At 44.0% G+C, this 19,769-nt stretch overlaps 1 protein-coding gene across 2 annotated transcripts in view; it reads right to left on the bottom strand.

The window, feature by feature from the left end:
* Positions 1–19,769, bottom strand: part of DPP6 (dipeptidyl peptidase like 6) — a 496,940-nt gene that overhangs the window by 65,208 nt on the left and 411,963 nt on the right. For both annotated transcript variants that reach the window (XM_054991455.1, XM_054991456.1), the window contains exons 9-11: positions 7,019–7,173; positions 6,712–6,809; positions 436–559 (exon numbers count right to left, since the gene is read on the bottom strand). In XM_054991455.1, the coding sequence (XP_054847430.1) occupies positions 436–559; positions 6,712–6,809; positions 7,019–7,173 (377 nt within the window). The remainder of the gene's footprint in view (positions 1–435; positions 560–6,711; positions 6,810–7,018; positions 7,174–19,769) is intronic.

Below are 19,769 nucleotides of genomic sequence, written 5' to 3' on the forward strand. Positions count from 1 at the left end.
GAGGATCGATCTTTGCCAGCTCTGTAGAGAGAGGTGAAATTCAAACTATGCTTCCTGGTTAACACTACATCTCCCTTCACTTGAGTGCCCTCGTGTAATTTGTCTTGTGTAGTTTAGCTTTTAGTTAAAGCGTACCCTAGATCTGGATCTAACTTAAGATCTCTTGATTTCAAACTAAGTCTCCCTGTGAATAAAGGCTAAAGTCCTTTGCGCACTTACTTGGGAGTCAGTCCCACTGAATTCCATGGGACTTCCTTACTACTAAACATGCTTACAATCAGGCTGTAGAAACGCTTAACTCTGGATCAAGCACCTTCACCCATTATGCCACAGGGTTTTCCTTTGTGACGTGTTATTTTCAGATTTTTAAAGAGCTGGAAACAGAGTCGCAAATGCTAGAAGGAGAGGGAATCAATGCTTAGATGTGCGACGCACCTTTGTGCAGACTCCGGTGGTTGCGTCGCAGAGGGTCAGGATGGAAAAATTCTGTGCTCGGTTTAGCCAGTTTACAGCCACTTTGGTGCTAGTTGCCCATTTCACCATGGTAATATAGTAGTCTCTAAACAAAAAAAAAGCACGAAAGGCATTGGAATGCTACTGGCATGGACAAAAAATGAATCTAAGAGAAAGTAACGTTCCAAGATTTCTCACAGGGGCCGTTTCCACACTACTCACCTTCATCCGGAGCGCTGCAGAATGTGGCGAAAAAACCGCGGAAGATAGCGTCTTCTCGCGCGAGTTTTGTGCGATGTCGCGCAAAACTCGCACAAGAAGACTCTATCTTCTGCAGTATTTTCCACCACGTTCCGGATGAAGGTGAGTAGTGTGGAAACGGCCAGGGATAGCAATAGGAAGGTGAACTGGTGGCAGAGGAAAGAGCCAATACCTGGAACAGCCACTAGAGGGCTGCTCTAGCTACCTCCATGTGGCCACACCTGAGGAAGAGGTGTGACGGGATTTGGCTCCTCCCACATCAGAACTCTCTCTTGAAGCATTTTTCCAGATGACCATTACAGGACCTCACCAGGCAACATCATATCATAGTTTAATCCAATCTTCCCTTCCTGCTGCTTCTTCCTTGTCTTCCTCCCAGTGTGGTGTAGTGGTCAGAGTGTCGGACTAAGATCTGGGAGACCCAGGTTCAAATTTCCACTTTCCCACAGAAACTCACTGGGTGATCTTGAGCCAATCACCCTCTCTCTGCCTAGCCTACCTCACAGGGTTGTGGTGGTGAGGATAAAACGGAAGAGAGGAAAATTATGTTGAAAGCTACTTTGGGGACCAATTGAAGGAAAAAACTGGGACATAAATATCTAAATAAAACATATTTTGGTCATTTTGATTAGACTCTAAGCCATTAGCTCTGTTTATTCTTTTTTTTTTTTACGGTTTAATGGATATCATTTTAGGCGACTGAATGCTTTTTTATGCCCCTGATGTGTTTCAATATCGAGCATTATTATGCTGCACTACTAATGATTTTATTGTATTGTTTTTACTTTATGACCCACCCTGCACAGCACTCTGAAAAAGAGGCATATAAATTTTCCAGATAAATAAATTCTGCTTTTGTCCATCACTTTGGGGTATTTTCAGAACTGACTAAATGAATAGCAACAATAAAATAAACAGGAAATTCATGACTTTGACTTCTGCTGGTTTAATGTATGAAGTTGTAAAATCATATGCATAAAAGCCAGTTCTGGTTCTTTATATAATATTTAATTGTTGCCAGCGTTGTGGAAGACTCTGGAATTATGCAGCTCTATCCCAAATGGCTCACTCCCTTCATCAAACAGGATAAAGGCAGCAAGAACAAAGCAAGATAGCAGAAGGAAAGTGTCCAGGTAAGGAATCAATGATAGAAAACTTCAGCAACAGCTTTGCTGAAGATACAAGTACTCATTCAGGTGACTTGCCATCAATTTCTAACCAACTGATGGAGTGTTTCATTGTCTAAAGTGAACTGTACTAGTAATTAGGCTTCCCAGTTCTGGGCCTGGTAGGAAATTCCCTGCCCTCCTCCCTAATCTTCCACCCTCAAGAATTTGAGGAGCGGGTGAAGAAAATGTCCTCCATGGTGATGCTCTAGGAATTTCCCCAGTCTCTATGGTCTTTACTATAGATCATGGGGAATTAGTAGAGAGTCACCCAGAAGTGATCCTCTCCCCAATCTCCACCCTCCCAAATCTCCCATCATTTGCCTAGGCAGTGTTGGGAGCCCTACTGGTAATCCATGTGCCAAGATTCAAGCTCACAGTCCAGAATGTGGTTGATGTTAGGCAGGGATTCAACCCATATACTGCACCCAACCTCTTAGCAGGGGGTCAACTGCTGGTCAATCGGCCAACAACTAGCATCTTCGCAGCAACAGGCGATGTCAGGTCATGTGATACTGACTGTAAGAGCTGCCAGCTCATGCTTCACTTTGGGCTGAACAAGGTTGGTTGCACATTCTCTCCAAATCACTTAATACTACATATGGAATTGCAATGGGTGATCTACACGTGGGTGGGTTTTCCTGGCCCCACAAGGTGTGAGTTTTTAATGGCTAAATGACTCCGGTGACCTCAGTGAACATACACTTCTGCACATTAAAGATATGAACTGATTCATGCACCTTAATGCTGCTACTTCTGGAAAAAACACCAAGGCATATAGCGGAGAAAGTACTATGTTCTGCTCAGCCCAAATGCAATGGACTCTGAAGCAGGGTGTGACTGTAGGGCCCTGCCGCCAGCTCCAACTCTGGGAGAAAGGGATCACCACTCTAGCCAGAGAAGGCTGGGAAAGGGGGGAAGCTCACCAAACTTTGGGCCACTGCCTCTGATCAAGTGGCTGTAATTTATCCATCTATTCAAATTCAGCATCATTGTAAGGGAGGGGACCTTTGTCTGAATCCCCATATTATGTGGCAGGGAACAAGCAGCTTGTCTGGTGTTACATTTTTAATGTTCAAGGCAAAAAAAATGTGCAATTCCCCCCTCCCTCAGAGCCAAGAAAGGGGCAAATGACTTCATAATGAACCGGCGCTGTTGTGGTGAGACTGGACGAATCTTGCAACGATATCATATCTAAGTGGAACGTGCAGGTCAACAGCATCTTTAAATCATAACACAATGACTTTTCACAGTGTACAGTTCATAAAATTTTTATGAGTTCATTTGTTTGATATAAAATATGTATAAGAAGTGGTGGCTCTCAATGGGATTAATGTGCTGCTGTGTCACGGGAGAAAAGTCTTGCATCCTGGAAAGAGTTTTCTACATAGACAGAGGAGGAGAGACCCAGCGAATGAAGATGATCTAATTATCCAGCAGAAACAACTAGCTGGAGATTAATTTTGTGGCTCCTGGCAATATTTAGACACCTGAATTCAGTGACAGGGTGGGGCTGAATTACGGAGCTCAGCAGCATTTGCAGACAGGGAAGCACAACAGCAGTGCGCTAGAAAACCAGCGACTTCAGTAACTTTGTGTTCGCTCTACGCTATAGATCAACACTGGCTTATTTCACTAGCGCTATAAAATAAAAGGAAAAATGAACAGATAATGAACAACTCTTGGTGGCAGACAGAATAAATAAGAGAGCGGGGCAAATGACTGTAGCTTTTCACCCTCAATGATTCAAAGCAGCTGTAATGTGTAGACACAGGAGGGGTTTTTATATTATTTGAGAACTAAGCTTGTTTGGGGATGAATGCAAAAAAAAGAAACTTCTCTCCTTAAGATTTAGCACTGGCACTGACTCATTTCACCTCTTTCCCTGGATGGAGTCAAGGTATTTGGTTTCTCCAAGCAGGTACACCACCTGTCACCTCACTTGAGGGAGCAAGCGGAATCCCAGCAGAAGTACAGCACTGCAGGAATCTGGCTCAGACCCACTGCTGGTAGCACAGGTGATGACCACGGGGGTACATTATGCCCACTGATTCTTCCCATATGGCTGCTATCTTTGAGCAAGCTGAGCCCCAGAAATGCTGCTAGCTTCATAGGGACTTAGCTTGATACTGGCTGATGTTGGCGTGGCTCCAGGAAGCGATGGAGTGAGAAAGAGAAAGGCAGCTTTCCTGCCCAGCTGGCCTGCAGCTTCTTTCCAATTGGCGCTCAAGGCTTGAGTGGCCCAGGCATCACCTTGCATCATCCTGCAACTGGGCTGGGGAGGCCATCCAACGACCGGTAACAGATCCAGTAGGAATAATGGCTTATCTTCCCCTGCTCTGCAGTGTGCCCGCTCACTCTGCGACCAGGAGCACGAGAGCCTGCTCTTTATTGCGCAGCTGATCACAATAACTTGCAATCCCACCACCAGAAATCTGGAATCCTCACATGTGTGACAGCAAATGAACATGGTTTGCATTATTATGGAATGACGGGATGGTGGAATTATTAGGGAATTACAGCCTGCATAATTCCAGAAATCGTTGAAGCATCATTTCCTCGTGCTGCGTGACGCGCAGGAAACTGAGGCTGGATGGTTACTGTGAAGAGGATACCCAGAAAGAAGAGGAAGCGGCATCAGAGATGGCCCCCCCAGACTTCTTGCAGAAGGCACGACCACTCAGCCTGACGTTACAGCCAATGCTAACACTGATTCAGGCCACTCAGGCTGATTCTTTGGAGGGCAGTGGGCTTACGCCTTCCTCTGCTTCCTGAGATGCTGTTTGGCTTCTCGTGACCCTGGCTTTAAAAACAATTCCAAGTCATGTCTACATATTTGCCTTTGAATACAGATGCTTAGTTCAGTAGACTTCAAGGTGAGCTTTGAACGTGTTACATTAAATTTGATACCTATAATATACTCTGCTGAGTGTAGATAATTAACCTTAGCAATATGTGGGATACACTACACCGCACAAACTCATTGATTCAACTACCCTGGAGGACATCCAAAGCTTTTAGTTAATCGGTGGTTTTGAAGAACATAAGCACTATTTACATAAGGTTATGCTGACATGAAATCCCGCTGCTTTCAAAATAATTCATTTCCAAATGAAGCTCGTTTAGGATCACAGTTTAAGATCTTTAATGTCAGTCAAGATAATACTGAATGAGAAGGATTCGTAGGGTCACTGCGCAGGAACTGCTCTTCATTACGACGCCATTAAAGTTATTTGCAGAATGTCAAGGATATAGAGAAACAACCCTGACAGCAGCAGTTTACCAACTGAATGTTATGTACCCCAGATGAACAGCTGTGGGAGTCTGTAGCCACAAAACACTTCATTGTACGGGTGGCACTTACAGACTAAAAACACATCTTCTGCATGGATACACAGAAGCACATCCCAATGCATTCAATGAGACTTACTCCTAAATTCGTATACATGAGATTTTTTAATGTGGCCATGATTGGGGCATGTTTTTCTCCCTAATCAACAAACATGCACCATGGAGCATACTGGGCAACATGCAGCCAAGTGCTCTCTCTTTCTGTTAGCCTCGCCTTGATTATTGTTTTATTGTCCCACTCATTCTTCAAGGAGCTCAAGGTAGGATACATGGAAGTTCTGGTGTTATCTGGTGTTGTGAGGATAACACCGGAACTTCCATATATCCTACCTTGAGCTCCTTGGAGGATGAGCGGGGCAATAAAATAATAATCAAATACATCTCTAGGTACATTGTAGATTTACCATGTCCAATTCCCTTAAATTACTGCCATAGTGCCATACATAAGCATGGCACATTACTTTTAGGATCTGAACTACACCATGTAACTGTTATTTAAAAACCCGGAGAACATAAGAAGAGCCCTTCTGGATCAGACCAGTGGTCTGTCTAGTCTAGAGACCCTGCTGAAGTGCACATACGGGAAAGACACTAAAAAGGAAGAGTCCCCCTGATGAAGCTGTAAGCGAAATGCGTAGGGATGTACAACTATTAAAGATTCTTCCCTTTGCACAAACTGCCCTTTCTTTCTTTCGCCTTGGTGCGGTCTCCCTTTTTCTGCATTGGTTCCCTTTATCTCCATGGCTAGTAGTCACTGATGGACCTTTCCTTCATGAATTAATATCCTTTTAAAGTCATATACACTAGTGGCCGACACTATGTCTACTGGTAGTGGATTCCACAATTTAATTACTCATTGAGAAAAGAAGCATTTTCTTTTGTCTGTCCCTAACCTATTTTTCATCCACTTCACAGGGGCTTTCCAAGTTCTACTATTATGGGAGAGAGAGAAAAAGCTCTTTCAATCTACTTTCTTCACCCCAGGCATAATTTTACAACTCTCTATTAGGCCCCTCCTTGGGTTGTTCTTTTTCTAAAATATCTTTCTAAAGTATCTATTGCATTATTGCATTATTATTCCAAAGTTCCTAACTGATAAAACAAGTTTCTCTATGACATCATAGTAGGTAAGCGAATTGCAGCTAAGAGAAGCCTTGCTTGGCCAAACCTACCCTGTCCTCAAGAGCAGATCAGCCACCAAGAAAGAGAAGTCAAAAGCAGAGATTGCAAGAGATCAGAGATTTCATGACATCAGTGGCACATCTTATTTTAATTACTTATTTAGTACATTTTTATCCCACCCTTTCTCCAAGGAGCTCAGAGCAGCATGCATCCTCTCCTACTAGTCCAAGGTCACTAAGTGGGCTTTGTGGCAAAGGAAAGACTTGAACCTGGGTCTCCAAGATCATGAACCAAAACTCTAACCACTACACCACACTGGCTCTCGACTATCGATAGCACAGAATTACCCACAACTAACCTCATTCTTGGATCATCTGGGGGAGTCATTTCCAAATCATGGGGAGGTCCATTCAAACCAATGACATGCAAGGAAATGCTTGGATTTTCTGTTCCAACCTGAAAAGAAAGACGATGTGAGGTGATGCTACAACAAACGAAAAACAAAAAAAAAGAACATATTCTGTTCACAACTAGAATCACCTACTGATGAAAAAAACGGATGCTGCTTTTCTTTACATTCAGCTATTTGTTCTCCTCTCTCCAATCAAGTGGAAGTTTAAAAAAAAAATCCGCAACACTGGCATGCTGAGTTGTTTCCATCTTACCTTTGGATAATGATATGTTTTCACTTTGGGGTAAAGGTCGTTTGTGTACGTGGGTATCTCCATCGTGGGGACTCTGGAGTCATTAATGGTTGCATACGCTAACCTTGTGCCATCTGGAGACCACCAGTGTGCAATATGGGACTTCAGAATCTCCTCTGGTGAAAGAAGGGAGAAGAAGAGAAGATCAGTTGCATCTCAAATGTCAGCCAGCGATGAAGCCAAAGGGCAGAGAGCACAGGACAGCGTGCATGGTTCCCTTCTTTCATTCTGTAGACCAGCCTGTGAGGCGGGTTAGCCACTACACCAGGGGTTCCCAATGGGGTGCCTGTGGGCACCATGGTACCCACTGACACCTTTCCTGGCTGCCCACCAAGTGTTTTTAGAATGTGGGTGGGGCCAAGTGGGGCTATTTCTCAGCAAGGCTCCTCATTGGCCCCTGGAGAATTGATTGGCTGTACATTTTTTTAAAAAGTTGCTTGGGTGGCAACTGCCATCACAGTACAAGGACCTCCACTTTGTAGCTGGATGAAAGCGGTGTGCCTGCAAGAATATATTTTTTAAAAAAATATGTTATTTTTAATTGTATTGTATTCGATTTATTGTATATAGCCTTTGGCTGTTACAAGATTACGAAACCCTCAACAGAGAGGGGTATGAATTATATACAAGCAATAGATCAGCAAATACATAAAGAATAAGATGTAAAACCGGAAACCAGTTTTAAATGTTCTTTTTAAAAGGCACCCTGTTAAACAGAGCTTGTGCCTCAAATGTTGAAGAGTTATACCTAGAGTTATGCATGACCTCACCCTAGGGTTGCCAGTCCCCTGGTGGGGACAGGAGATCTCCCGTTCCCACCCTCTGCCCCCTGGCTGGTAGGGGGAAAAGATGGGGGAACGGGCCTCCAGGGATGCACTCTTGGTATGGCACAATGTCACACCCAGGACTAATGTCATTGTGCAGGCTGCAGGAGTGCTCCTGTGCTTTGTGCTGGGCCAATTTGGGCCCCGAATGGGCTGATGCCTTAAGAATCAGCTTGGCGCAAAGTGCAGGAATGCTCCCGTGGCCTGTGAGAAGTCCCAAAAGTGACTTCACTCCCGCAAGTGTACAAAGACACATCAGGAAGGTGAATGCCAAGTCCACCCCCTTCCTGCCAGGAGGATAAGGAGACCTGGTAACACCACTTCACTTCCTGACCCTTTGTGGCTGGCTCCGCCTCTTGCAGCTGCCACCATTTTGTGGTTGTACTCACCACCCTGTATCAGAATTCCAAAGGTTCAAAAATGTTGAGGATCTTTGCATTATGCCCTACTAGCATGCTTGTCTCTCTGGACACTGTGGGAAATATGATTCTGGTCTAGAGGGAGCATTGGTGTGACCAGGGCTTTTTTTTCAGCTGGAATGCAGTGGAACGGAGTCCCAAAACCTCTTGAAAATGGTCACATGACTGGTGGCCCCACCCCCTGATCTCCAGACAGAGAGGTGTTTAGATTGCCTTCCACACCGCTGGAGCGGCGCGGAGGGCAATCTAAACCCCCCTCTGTCTGGAGATCAGGGGGCGGGGCCACCAGCCATGTGACCATTTTCTCTGAGGGCAACCCACTGAGTTCCACCACCTCTTTTCCCAGAAAAAAACCCCTGGGTGTGACCCACCAGGGTTCTTCACTTAATGATATTTAACCGACTACCCAAATCTTTTTTAGAAGTAGTACCACCAAATATAAGACGAAAACAGAATAACAAAAAAGAACCACAACACAAGAAGTTACTGACTGCAGAGGTGTTAAAATATATGTGCCACTGCATAATATAAAACATAAGAATTTTCTGTATCTGATATATGATCACTTTTAAAAAGGGAGTAGACACAGAGGATAGGTCCATCAATGGCTACAAGCCATGGTTAGTAAGGGGAACCTCCATATTCAATGGCGGTAAACCTCTGAAACCCAGGCAATGTTAAGAGAAGGCCTTGGCTTCAGTGCCCCCTTTGTTGATCTTCGCGGGCAATTGGGTTGGCTGCTGTGTGAAACCGATTGCTGGACTCAAGTAACGCCGGCCCGATCTTGCAGGGCTCTTCTTACAATAACTAACTATACCAGTCCCAAAGGATGTGGGTTTTGACCTTGGCTGATAGACACCCTATTTACAGAACAGATAGAACAATCTCATTGTTGTTTTCCGGAGTTGTTTTCCATTGTCCCAGAAGGCTGGACCAGAAACAGTAGGCTGAAATGAAATCAAAAGAGTTTTTGGCTAAACATTAGTAAGAACTTCCTGACAGTTACAGCGGTCCCTTAGTGGAACAGGCTTCCTTGGGAGGTGGTGGGCTCTCCTTCTTTGGAAGTTTTTAAGCAGAGGCCAGATGGCCATCTGACAGCAGTGCTGATTCTGTGAACCTAGGCAGAGTGTGAGAAGGAAGGCAGGAAGAGTTACATCAATGCCTAGTTCTCATGGCCCCTTCTCACATGCCCAAGGTAATGCTGATCGCCACTTCGAGGTCAGGAAGCACTTTTCTCCAGGCCAGTTTGGCTAGGGATCCTGGAGGTGTTTTGCCATCTTCTGAGCATGGAGCAGGGGTCACTGGGTGTGTGTGTAGGGGAGGCAGTTGTGAATTCCCTGCACTGTGCAGGAGGTTGGACTAGATAACCCTGGAGGTCCCTTCTAACGTATGATTCTATGATCCCACCTCATGGAAAAAGTTTCTGGCTTCACAAGATCCCCGAGCCAGTTTTATGTGACACATGAATTTTTCCAAAATAGGCTGGTATGCTAGGGTTGCCAAACTCCAGGTGAAGCCTGGAGTTCTCCAAGAGTTCCTTACAACTAATCTCCAAACTACAGAGAACAGTTTCCCCTGGAGGAAATGGCAGCTTTAAGGCACAAACTCTGAAAAAGACGATAGATTCTACATGAAATTCCTCCCCAAATTCCCCCTCCTCCCTCAACCCCAAATCTATACGAATGTCTCAGGCCAGAGCTGGCAACCCTATGGTATGCTCAGTCCAGAGTTGGTGGATATATCCACTGTCATGCAATTTCCATTGGGGTAGGTCTTTGTGAAGGTCATCAGAGAAACATTCAGTATGGCTATTCTAGAGAGTAAAGTAATTGTTAGACTTGTAGTTCTAGTATTATGTAACAGACTAAATTGCAGAATCCATAAGTGACTTTACAGACCTATCACATATGACAGAAGTATTGTGAGCAGTCTGTCTAACTCTCTGCAGTTTTAATGTCTGCTTATGATTGGGAGAAATCATAAAGACTTAACTAAGGTACTTCATGCTACAGTAAACAAGCTGCCCAGCAGGGCACAATGTTGCCAGCTCCTGGCTGGGAGACTGGAATGCACATGCCATGTGAATGGAATGCCGAACGATCAGGTGTTATTAACTCTGACCCGTCCAAGCCGTGGAATGTGCAGCTCATTGAGACAACTCCCCTTGGACATTCCAATCTCCTTTCTTCCCACTAATCACAACCCCAGCTAAAAACCTATCCCTCAATCTAGGGACATCAATCAGCTCTGATAAGTTTAAGTTCTTCCTGGGAACATTTAATCAAAACTCTAAACACCAGGAGTAGGCAAGCTAACTTCTTTGTTCCACCCTAACAGGCCAATCAAAGTTACTCAAGTCTTTTGTCCATCCCAGGAGACAACCACTTAGGTCTTTGTTTCACAGGCTGAAGTCACTCTTCAGCCTCAGGGCCCAGTTTGCCCTATAAGTATTTTGGCTTTGTCCCAGCCAAATTGTACACCCTTATTCAGATCCAAGCGCTGTGTCCTTAGAATCCCTCTGAGCTTCCTGGTTGAGAACACTGGCCATTTGAAGGCTTCTTCCTCCATGGACCTTTCTAATCCTCTGATCAGTAATTATCACCTGCAATATATTTCCATTTCCTCCCCTGCTTTCCTAGGAATCTTGCATGCTTGTGAGTTGCTTTACCAGTTGCTGTGTGTGTGTGTGTGTGTGTGTGTGTGTGTGTGTGTGTGTGTGTGTGAGAGAGAGAGAGAGAGAGAGAGAGAGAGAGAGAGAGAGAGAGAGAGAGAGAGAGAGAGTTTCCCCTTTAAATAAAAATAGTCTTGTTTTAGAAAACACCCATCTCTCATTAGTTTCCTCAGGGAGGAGACCTGGTAAAAATTGGTGGAGGATCTCACTAGTTACTGCCTCTCACAGCTATCTCCTTGTGCGCTAATTCCCCCTACTCATAAGGAGACCCATTCCGGTAACAGTTTCAGAGGCACTGCTGCCTTTCCAACAGAGACTGAATGATTTCCTAAAACAAAAATCAACTGTATTAAGAGCGACAATTACAGGTGTTTTTTTTTAAAGCTTGGTTTTATGTCCCAGTGTGGTTAACTTAACAGTACACAGAAAATACCGAGAGTGCAGGATCAATAAATCTGACTCACCACATTGTGATAGACTACTTTTCATTACATTTTTTGCATGTGGATTTGGTTTTAGCTTTCATAACAGGAAAAATTTAATTATTAATCACAGAATGGAAGTACAAAGAGGGCTGGAAAGTCCTCAACACTTCAGGATTAATTAGGAAATATATTCTTCTGCAAATCTCTTCCTCAGATCTCTCAGGCTTAATGAAGCTCTTCACAAGACAGCCACACGATTTTTTTCTTTTTTTCTTTGTTTTTGGCATATAACTATGTGCTTCCCCCCTTTTTTCTTTTATTAATTTGCTTAAAACCCTTAATAAAATTCTCAAAAAAAGAAGATTACATGAGATGCTAAGGCAGAACTTGGAAGGCACATGATGTTTAGCTGCATAGATTTCTGTGGTTTCCAATGTAAAATGTTTATTTTTAAGATGGGATTGTTCATTTAATTAATTCCAGAAGATAACAACTGTAGAAAAATAAGAGGTGGTACTTTTGTGATTTTATATGAGAATATGATGTGATGAGCTCCCAGAAGCAATACCTATTTCATCAGATGCATGAAATTGTGTGTGTGTTATATGTTCATATACATTCCTATTATATCCACAATGATGCCTTAGGAAGGAGAAATCCAATTCTCACTACCAGCTGCAGCTCCAAATTCTCCTTCACATGCTGCATCTTCCATGCTAGCTGCGGCAGCATCGCCTGCTCCCATTCTCTAGCTACCCAAATTCATTTGAATCATCATCGTTATGGTTCATGTTCCTCTATTATAGGCTCTGTAAACAACTGCCAAGTAGCGGCTTGAGGACGAGAAGAGCTACGTCTGCAGCACTGATAGTTTCCTCGAGGGCAGTCAGCACACAGGCAGCCTGCGAGATCAGTACTACCCACATCTTTACTGATTTGGGGTTCACTGCACTGTGAATGCAGTAAGAAGATCCAGCAAGTATGTTTTTCCAGCCTGGAGTAGAGCTCTGTTCAGGACTGAAAATAAATGGCATTAGATGACTCCTTATTTGAAACCTGGCTGAGGCGAGAATGAGCACAGCAACACGCTAATAGCAGGGAGTCAAGATTTACTAAAAGGAATAGAAGGTGAGCTAGGACTCCAAGAGAAGACAGCTGGCTGGTGCCGTGGCAAGAATGAGGGGATGGAGAAGACCGTGTCAAAGTTCAATAAGCCACAGAACCATGCAAGAATGTTTGATCCAATGACCCCAGGATAAGGTGCCGTGATGATCGCCGAGCACGAAAATGCCTTCTGCCTGGCTGCAAGCCCAGATTTCACTGTCATTAAGTCAGATAGACCATCATTCTTTCAAGAGAACACGGCAGAGAAAAACCACCTTTGTCTTAAGTACAGAATTATATTCCACTTGTATTGTCAAGCTCAGTGGTTTTCAATCCATTGTATTAACAATCACAGCAACATTGTTATTTTGGGACAGAATAATAATAATAATAATAATATTTGATTCATATACTGCCCTTCAGGACAACTTAATGACACAGTCATAGCAGTTTACAAAGTGTACTATTATTATCTCCACGACAATAACCCTGTGAGGTAGATGGGGCTGAGAGAGCTCCGAGAAGGTGTGACTGACCCAAGGTCACCCAGCTGGCTTCAAGCAGAAAAGTGGGGAATCAAACCCTGTTCTCCACATTAGAGTCCTGCTGCTCTTAGCTACTACACCAAACTGGCTCTCAGAAGGATGGTGTGTGGCGTTTTGTTTTGTTTTTTGTCTGCCTGTGGATCTCATTAGTATTGGGTATTACGTGCCAGCTAAACAAGTAAAAGATTTTGCCTGGCTCAATTATGTCACGAACATTTTGGGAAATACGATTTGAATGGTAACTGAAAACCCACATGATACAACAGCACAAATTAATGAATGTCCTCAGAGAACGTTATCCAGCAAAAAGATACATGGCACACCTCAATGTCTCTCTTACAAGCTCTCTACGGACACCTGGCAGCAAGCCCAAGTTTAATGTTAGTGCAAAGTGATGGATAATTGCATTTCGGTCACACTTCAGAAGGATGCAAAATTCTTACTGACGCTGGCCTGGGAAAACATGAGTTAGGTTAGGGCTTTCCCATGTAAGCCTCCTCGCCATTCATGTCCCATGCTGGCTTTCATGATCTCTTGGAGTTAAGAGACCACAGGCTTATCAAGGGTTCTGTCATCACAAAGACTGATGTGTTCATGCATTTGTTTCTCCCCACTTCAGATAAACAGTAGGACTTAGGCAATGGTTTTTTCCCATTCTAGGTATTCCTACACACATTGAATTAGCTGCACAGTCTCAGAAAATTCTCTTATGCAAGGTGGATCTACCCATTATAGTTAATGGCTATTCCCTCTAACCCCAGAAGTCTGGAATGGAAGGCCTTGGCTGTTGCTAACAAAGCTGTCAACAGACACACCAGACAATAATTCTCAGGATTCTTTGGGGGAAGCCATGGGGTTTCTAATTCTAGCTTGGGAGATTCTTGGATATTTGGAGTGGTGCCTAGGAAGGACAGAGTTTGGAGAGGGGTGGGAACTCAGCGGGGATGTGATGCTAGAAGCTACCACTTCCTCCTGGGGAACTATTCTTCATAATCTGGAGATGAGTTGTAATTCTGGGAGAATTCCAGCCCCCCCACTTGGAAGTTGGTAACCCTAGGAAGCCATGATGGCTAACCGTATAAAACCAGCATAGAGTTTATAGTCTAGTAAATGTGCAAGTTTCTGCAGGGAACCAGCCATGGCAGTAGCCGCATGCAAGTGCAAGCTTGGATGTCTTTTCTGGCCTGGTGAGACCTAGGCATAAACTGAGTGTGTGCCCAACTCCTTACGGTATATAGCAAGAGCCTCTGAGGTGGCCTCTGTACTAGAGGTTTATGTTTGTCTCAGGGTTTCTTGTTCATTATGAAAGTTTGTCAAAATGCTTGCTATAGATATTTGGACATCCATGAATATAGGGTGGCCAGCGGCTAGCCGGAGTCCAGTGAGGGGAAGGGAAATGGAGGGGGGTACCGTCAGGTGACAGTATGATGCCACTTCTAGGGAAACCCAGAACTGAGTCACACCTTTCTAGGAATCATCAGAAAAACTATGGTAAAACCATAAACATTTAAATAAAACAAATGAGGTGAACTGGCAATCTCAGGTAGCAAATGAGATTCAATATGATGCATAAAGGAGCAAAGAGAATCTCACCTTCAAGTATGCCCTGGTGGGAACTGAACTAGCTCAGACTATCTAGGAAAGATCTTGTGGTTGTGATGGACAGCTCACGGAAAATGTCAACTCAGTGGGAATGATAGTGGAAAAAAATCTGTGGTTGAGATGATTAGGGAAGGGTTGACACTAAATGCTGAGTAATAATGTTTTAATAAGTGTAGGGAAGGTCTCATTTGGAATACTGCAAACTGTTCTGGCTCAGCTACCTCGGAAAGGTTCCACAGAAATGAAAAAGGTGCAGAAAGGGGCAACCAAAGGAAAGGCTTAGGAGTGTGAGGGATACTTTTTGTTAGTAGTCACTGATGGACTTGGTGGTGGTGGAGAGTGCCGCCAAGTCATAGCTGCCTTATAGTGACCCCTGGTGGAATTTTCATGGCAATAGGCTAACAGAGGTGGTTTGCCATTGCTTATCTCCACAACCCCGGTCTTCCTTGGAGCTCTCCCATCCAATTTCTAACCAAGACCAACATTTGAGATCTGACGAGATCTGACTCACCTGGACTATCCAGGTCAGGGGCTGAATCTGTCAAATACCCTTTTAAAGCCATCTATGCAGGTGGCCATCACTCTACTCATTAGCAATGAATTATACAATTTGTCTAATAAATACTGCCCAAACAGTAAATACTACACAAATACTGCCCAAACAGGCAGAAATATGGAAGCCAGATCCCGGCTGGGAGATGGAACGTTGCTAGCATGTAAGATGCCAGGCAAGGCCAGCTTTCAGCCCCCACGCCCTAGAGATGTGCAAAGATCTTAAGACAATAGGTTCTCCCCGGAGTTCCTGAATTAGTCACTGTAACACACCCTACCATAACACTGTAACACACCCTGATCCACTCTCCTATTCTCAGGTGACTCAGGGCTCTGATAGCCTTAACTACCCATACTTCACAGGTTGTTCATCATCATTGATAATTTTAGTTCCGCCCAGGAAGACCTCATCAGACCTTCCCAGGTCATTGTCTCACCCCAGAGACAACTTCTCAGTCCTTTGTCCCACCCTGGGGACAACTATTAAATTATTGTTTTGGGGCAGAAGATGCAATCTTGACCCAGGGCACTTTCCACAGTATAACTGGCCTACCCCTCCGCCATAGTTGTGTGCATGCTCTCAGATCCAGCAGCCACTTCAGACCTCCGTTCGAGCTCTTCTGCATTGACATGCTGGTCGCTCAATGATCTCTCTCCCGGATGCCCTCTTCTGGATGGTAACTATCACCCAATCCCTCAAATTCTGTTCAATTTCTACCACTGCTTTCTGTTCAGCTCTGAGTGTGTGTTGTGTGTGTTTTTGCATGTTGTTGATCTGTGTTAATCAATCAACCCTTTTTGATTGAAACATCTTTCTGTTCATTGAAAGATTTCTCTAGTCAGGACACTCCTCGTATACACAGGTGGAGATCCCGAAGTTACCCGCCTCTCACTGCCTCTCCTTGCAGTGAGAATTCCCCCAACTCACAAGGAGATCGCATCATTGAGTAACAATGCTTGGTACTTTTCAAGGATCTTAGGGAGAGTAGGACCAGAAAAGATCTCTGCCTGAGATATTGAAGACTATCTGCCAGGCTGCTCTAGCTTAGCTAGTGCTTATAGTGCATACAACACAGTGTTAATATACTAAGTTTACAATAGTTTTAATTTCCTTTAAGAGAGAAAAGTTTTGTTGATAGCTCTGCTATAACAGCCGCCCATTTCACTCTAAAATTGTTACATTCCAAGAGCTTGTAATGAGAGCTTAAATTGGATAGAAAACTAAATGCCGGACGAATTTAAGAACTCATGTCGGGGGGTGGGGGTGGGGGTGGGAAATACTCAGCACTTGGAATGGAGCTTTCCTATTCCCCCCCTGCACCTCGTTGTGACTTGAAGCTTGTAGGATAAGGTTGTTGTGTTCTACAAAGTGCTGTTTAATGGAGGGCCAAACTAGATGAGACTAGAAAGATTTATTTTTTAAAACTTCAAAAGAGCACTAAGAAGCTGGGCCAGAAGTTGTGGGGGAGGAGGAGAGTTCTAGGGCCAGCTCACACAAGAGTTTCGTTCCAGCCAGTGGCAAGTCAAGCATCTGCCTTCCTTGTGTCTCTTCTAGGGTGCCCCGTAATGCTAGGTGCTGGGTGGAAGTGAGAAGAGGTGAATGGTAGCAAAGGCAGCAGCTGTATTTGAGGAGGAGGGAATGGGGTTCTCCAGGTGCCTGCAGCAACCGTCAGAAACAAAAACCTGCTTTAGCTCACCTGGTGTGTGTGTGTGTCTGCTGAATATTGTGTCAGCTGGACCCAAGAATTCTTTGGAAAAGGACTTCCAATACCCATCCAAACCAAACCTCTTCCTGGCTAGGAGCTGGTCCCACCACTGACACAAAATCAGCAACACTCATCATCACAAGGGGCCAAGGCCAACTGCATACGGCTAAGGGAAGAGACACTGTTGAACGGGGTTCTTCTTGTTTTCAGGGCCGGTTTGCATATTGCCCTCTTTATCTCAGGAGCTCCCATGAAATGACTCTGTTGCTGCCAGTCAATACAGAAAGCTCAGCCTTCCAGCATAAATAAAAACAGCCCCACTTGTACAAGTCCTCATGTAGTAACACTGAGGTTTCCCTTGCTAAATGAGAAAGAAATACTGGCTATTATCCCTATTTTCTCTAAAGATAGCTACTGGGCTTTGTCTGAAGTTGGGAAGAGGAAAACTGGGGAAGCAGTCTGTTTCTGTGTCAAACTTGGCCCTAATCCAATAAGGCAGGCTGTTGCTTTCCATTAGGGAAAACATCATTGTTACTAATAATCACTTACGTCAATGTGCAAAGTGATACTTCTTGCTTTGGGTTATGTGATGCTGTATTTAAGCATGAACTAGCTGTCCAGAAGTCACCAGGTAAGCTTAGGCAAGCCTCTCCAGAAGCAAGGTTGTTGTAGGGAGTACTGAGACAATGTAAGCGAAGTGCTTTAAATATTCTAAAAGCACTAGAATCATAGAATCACAGGGTTGGAAGGGACCTCTAGGGTCATCTAGTCCAACCCCCTGCACAATGCACTAAGTAAACAATTTTTGTTATTGTTTTACAAATAAAATCATCCAAGCAGCCATAGCAGGGATTGGAAAACCGAAAAGGGAAACTCTGGCATTCATTGTTGGCCGCAAACAGCTGCCTCTGAATGATTCTGGGAAAATAATATACTGGAAATCATAGCTGCTGAATTGGTTATGCACGAGCAGTTTTCAACTTTCATGTATTTCCCGCTAATATTATTTGATGCGAGGCTTTCATTAACCTACCTGTGGCAAGTCTGTGTGTTATCAATGCTCTCTTTTTTCCCTGCCTGCGGCTGAACAGGATCAATAGTGTTCTTTTATAAAGAGAAGGAAAATAAGCATGTTTCCCTGCAACCTACACAGTTTCCATTCCCACTACAATTTTCTTCTACTATGAACTGCCACTCAGATTTGATGTAGTGCATGATATATTTATTACAGATAATCTTGGGCCTCTATAATGGCTAGATCATGTATTGTAACAGTTCTGAATGGCAGCTCACATGGAGAGGAGGAAATAGATATTTATTAAGTCTACATTTCAATGCAGTGGCACACCAAGACCAGCGTTTTGTGTGTGACAGACAGATTCCCACAGTAGCACAGTATCCTTGATTGTTTCCCACAGAAATGTAAAGCTTGCATGTAATTAAACAGCTGTAAGGTTTGGAATGAGCCAACGTCTCATGTGATCTCTCTCCTGGCTATTGTCCTCCTCTTCCATCAAAGCAAAGGCACACTAAGGACACGCCAAACATCAACCAAGGCCTTGCCCTTAGCACCCGTTCATCAAGACACTTGGTTAATTTCATCTGTTGGCTTTTCCCCAAAGAAGCGAACCAGAGATTGACTGCTTAGTAATCTTAGCTCACAGACAACACATCTGGGCAAAACTAGAATCAAATTTAAGATAGCAAACGTAGGAGTCAACATCATCCATAATTTCAGTAGCAGAAACTAAGCAAGGTACGAAAGTAAAATAAATCCTACAAGAGACCTGCTTTTCCTATATTTTGGCATTCAGCTATGCAGTTCCAAAATTTCCTTGAAAAGCCCTGTTACGCTTCCGCTGTTGCCTTGAAGTAAATTCCACGTCCTACATCTTGACATGCAAAGGACTGAACCGACTACTGCTGCCCGTGTGGCCAGGTGCAAATGTGGCCAAGATCCAGGCCTTGTCAGCCTGTGAGGCAGCAAGTTAAAGCAACAAAGGTTGGTCCGCCAGCTGTCAGGCCATCTGGAAGCAGGAGAGAGTCTGTCCTCAACGGTAATTTGCCTGGACAAAATAAATGCATTTGTATACCATGTGCAACAATTGCTCTGCTATATCACCTTTGACCTTCTTAAAGTCTCCAGACTATTCCCTGTATCAACAGGCTAAAATCTAGCACACAGCTAAGCTCGCTTACATTTCATTTATTTCCCTGGGATCGAGGCATGTTGAACCATGTGCTGAATTGCTGTAACTACAGTATCTTACAGTTTCTTGCTCCATTATTTCCCTAGGGATGGAATGTATCATTTTTATCACTTGGTTGTGATCTTCAAAAAGTACTGCAACATGGGAACCACTTCATTCTCCTCTGTGCACCGCTCCCTTGTTTGGATATTTAACCTTTTCTTAGCCAAATTTTCCAAAAAAATGTGCGCTTGCCATTTTCAAAAATCCTGTTTGGGGGCGGGGGGATAATTATGTGTTTCATTCTGCTCTCTCGGTTCTGCTCTCAAACAACCAAAGTGCTGCATCTCAGGTGGAGAAGAAACCCACCAAGTTCCAGTCCCATTTCAATAGCAAATTGGGGGGGGGGATGTGGCCAACCCAAACTAACCAAAAAAACTCCTAAATGAAAGCTTTGCCCCCCACCCCAATAACAGGGAAAAATTAAAAATGGTACAAGAAACAATTTTATCAATCACTTCATTATTTTTCATTCTTGTATCATGTCAGCTGTTCACACTTCCCTTTCTTATTTAGGAAGAAGCTTATAGAAGCTTACTGAGAGTCAAATAGGAAGCTGATGAACACTATAACGGCTGGGCTTCTGCAGTGGTCTATGATGAATGGTCCCCCTAG

Source organism: Eublepharis macularius, chromosome 11 (assembly GCF_028583425.1).
Source record: "Eublepharis macularius isolate TG4126 chromosome 11, MPM_Emac_v1.0, whole genome shotgun sequence".
NCBI classification, from domain to species: Eukaryota; Metazoa; Chordata; class Lepidosauria; order Squamata; family Eublepharidae; genus Eublepharis; species Eublepharis macularius.